General features: G+C 39.6%; 1 protein-coding gene across 1 annotated transcript in view; it reads left to right on the top strand.

Moving 5' to 3' along the window:
- Positions 1 to 1,953, top strand: part of LOC137967336 (SWI/SNF-related matrix-associated actin-dependent regulator of chromatin subfamily E member 1-like) — a 16,767-nt gene extending 14,814 nt beyond the window's left edge. The window contains exons 12-13 of the mRNA XM_068813857.1: positions 609 to 710; positions 1,105 to 1,953. Of these exons, the coding sequence (XP_068669958.1) occupies positions 609 to 710; positions 1,105 to 1,227 (225 nt within the window). The 3' untranslated portion in view covers positions 1,228 to 1,953. The remainder of the gene's footprint in view (positions 1 to 608; positions 711 to 1,104) is intronic.
- The last annotated feature ends 547 nt before the right edge of the window (positions 1,954 to 2,500 follow it).

Genomic DNA, 2,500 nt, shown 5'->3' with positions numbered 1-2,500 from the left:
GTAATGACATCCGCAAATGTTTAGACTTTCAAGTCTTCTCGGATAAGGACTATAAACTGTAGGCCTTGTCTCACAAATATCTTTCATGTTGATAAGTTCCTTGTGGGACGTTAAAGAACCCACACACTATTCGAGAAGAGTAGGGGATGAAATTTCTGGTGTTGTGGCTGTCCTTCGTGAGTGTATGGGTGAGTGGGTATAGCAGGTCCACATCAGCTGAATATCTGCCAATACTTCAATCTGCTCGAACAAATAAATAACAAAGAAACAAGAGGCACAGAGTCCCTGTAACTTTACTTTTGAATGTAAACATGAACAGTTACATGGTGGATTACCTTGGCCTTAAAAAAATTCTAACTACCCCTCAACTCAAATATTTTTCTCTGTTGAAGTAAATCTATCAACCCTTTGCAAAGGGCTGTTGTGCTCAAGGCATTTTTTCTCTCTATTATTAGAATCGTATATCATCGTCACTGTTATTATTATTTTATTTAGCCTGTATTCGGTCGTTTCTACAAGTCTGACGTGGGGTTTGTGGAATTCCTAGTTGTTTACACACTTACCAATTTGGTTTTTTAAGAGGATTCTTATTTTTTGTTTTCTTCCAGAAAAAATTGGAAAGTGAACTGCAGCAAATCGAGGAAAAGTTTGAGAGTAAAAAGCAGAAGTTCAATGATGATAGCGAAAAATTTAACGATGCACTCAAAAAGGTAAAGAGCTGAAACTTGGAACCCGACAACATACAAGTAGAGTTCCTCTTCGCATATATTCGTTTTTATACCAGGTTGGCCCATTTGGCGGGATGAAATGTTATTTTATTGATGTTAAATTAGGACATTACCGAAGAACCGCGTTAAATCAAGGTTTGGGCCTTTTTTCGCCTTTGGCTCCCGTTCCCGGGTTCCTAGTTTCTAGGTGAATAACGGGGGATTTTTCCCGCCAGTGCAGTCAACCGGGTTCACTTGAACAGGTCACTAGAGTCATAGATATCAGTTGCTGTGTTGTAAACAAGGTCTTTTGAGGAACGGTAGTCCGTTAACTTGTAGGGAATTTTAAGTGCTCATTTGCTCAAGACTGACATGTTTTTAAATAATTTTTGTTCAGCTTTGTGAACCTCCAAGTGAACGTGAAATCAAACAGACTGAGGCGCCTTCATCCAAAAACAGTGACAAAACCAGCGAGCTGTCTCCCCCACCCCCAGAAGGAAGTAAAACTGCCGCTTCTTGACGTGTCTACTGCGCATTTTCCTTCAGAACCGTAGACCTTGCAAATAACTGAACGTTTTCCGACACAACAGACAACTGCTTACTCTACAGCAGTCTGTCTTGAGCCGATTTTGCTCAGCGCGGATTTGACTCTAAACCAGCGGGAATACCAACGTTGAAGTTTTGGTCTTAGTTAAAACAAGAATACAAGTTAAACGCGAACTCTGACCAGTAGGAGAATTTAAGTCGAACAGCGAAAACGTTTCCTTCTTTGCTTAGTCCAATTTCTTTGAACATGCAGCACGAACGTGCAAGCAAATGTTTCTGCAAGGTGGAACATCACCATGGGAGTGAAAGCGTTTTGAAAGAGTAGCAGCTCTTCAAAGGTAGATGTTTTTTGGTGTTGTAGCGCCTTTGATTGTTTTGAATTCTTGACTAATTGTCTCTGTTGTTTAGTCTTGTTTTCGTTTTGGGTATAGACGGCAATTTACATTGCACTAATTAGACCTGCTTAATCGCCCATGCATTTACGGGCCGGGCCTTTACATTTTCTGTGTATTTCTTGTAGAAATAAACATTTATCAATAAGTGACTAATGGATTAATTGTAATCTCCACGCGTTGTTGTTGTCCGCGCGGAAGCCAGAAAAATGTCGATTATGAACATCTAATAGTGAGCTTAACTTCATTGAGTTAACGGTTGAAGCCGCTATGAGATATTATGAGATATTAAAAACTTAAAATTTGCATTGTGGCTGACGAAGTTCGGTGGATCCGAACGATACTATGAGATGTTGTTTTGACTTTACCTAGTGTAGTAAAGGATACTTCTCCGGGAGCAAAATGCATGCAACGTATGAAAAAACCTTATTCCATATACTCGATAGAAGCACCGAAAGAAAAGAAAACCAGGCTTTCATTATTTTGAGTTGAAAACAAACGAACGGCGTCTTCAGGGTTTTCGATAGCTTTTTGATAAGGCCACCCTCGTTTTTTTCTACGTTTAGCATCGTCCGACCGACCCAAATTTTTGGCATTTTCAAAACAAAAAAAACAAAAACAAAACAAAAACGTCGTAGTTGAACCATTTTTATGTCGCATAAGAGTTTCGGTGGTTGATCCTTTTCCCGTGTTGTCTTAATTTTACAAGAACACCAACCACTTTTTCCGCCATATTGATTTTGGGTTTCCAGGCGTCACAGCATTGATGCTGGGGTACCAGGCCTCCCATTTATGAGAATTCTTGTTTTTTTTTGTTTTGTTTTGTTTTTTTTCAATCCGACCGACCGAGCCAAT

This window comes from Montipora foliosa, chromosome 8 (genome assembly GCF_036669935.1).
Source record: "Montipora foliosa isolate CH-2021 chromosome 8, ASM3666993v2, whole genome shotgun sequence".
NCBI lineage: Eukaryota > Metazoa > Cnidaria > Anthozoa > Scleractinia > Acroporidae > Montipora > Montipora foliosa.
The sequence above is the reverse complement of the archived record's forward strand: the minus strand, read 5'-3'. Positions and strand labels throughout refer to the sequence as shown.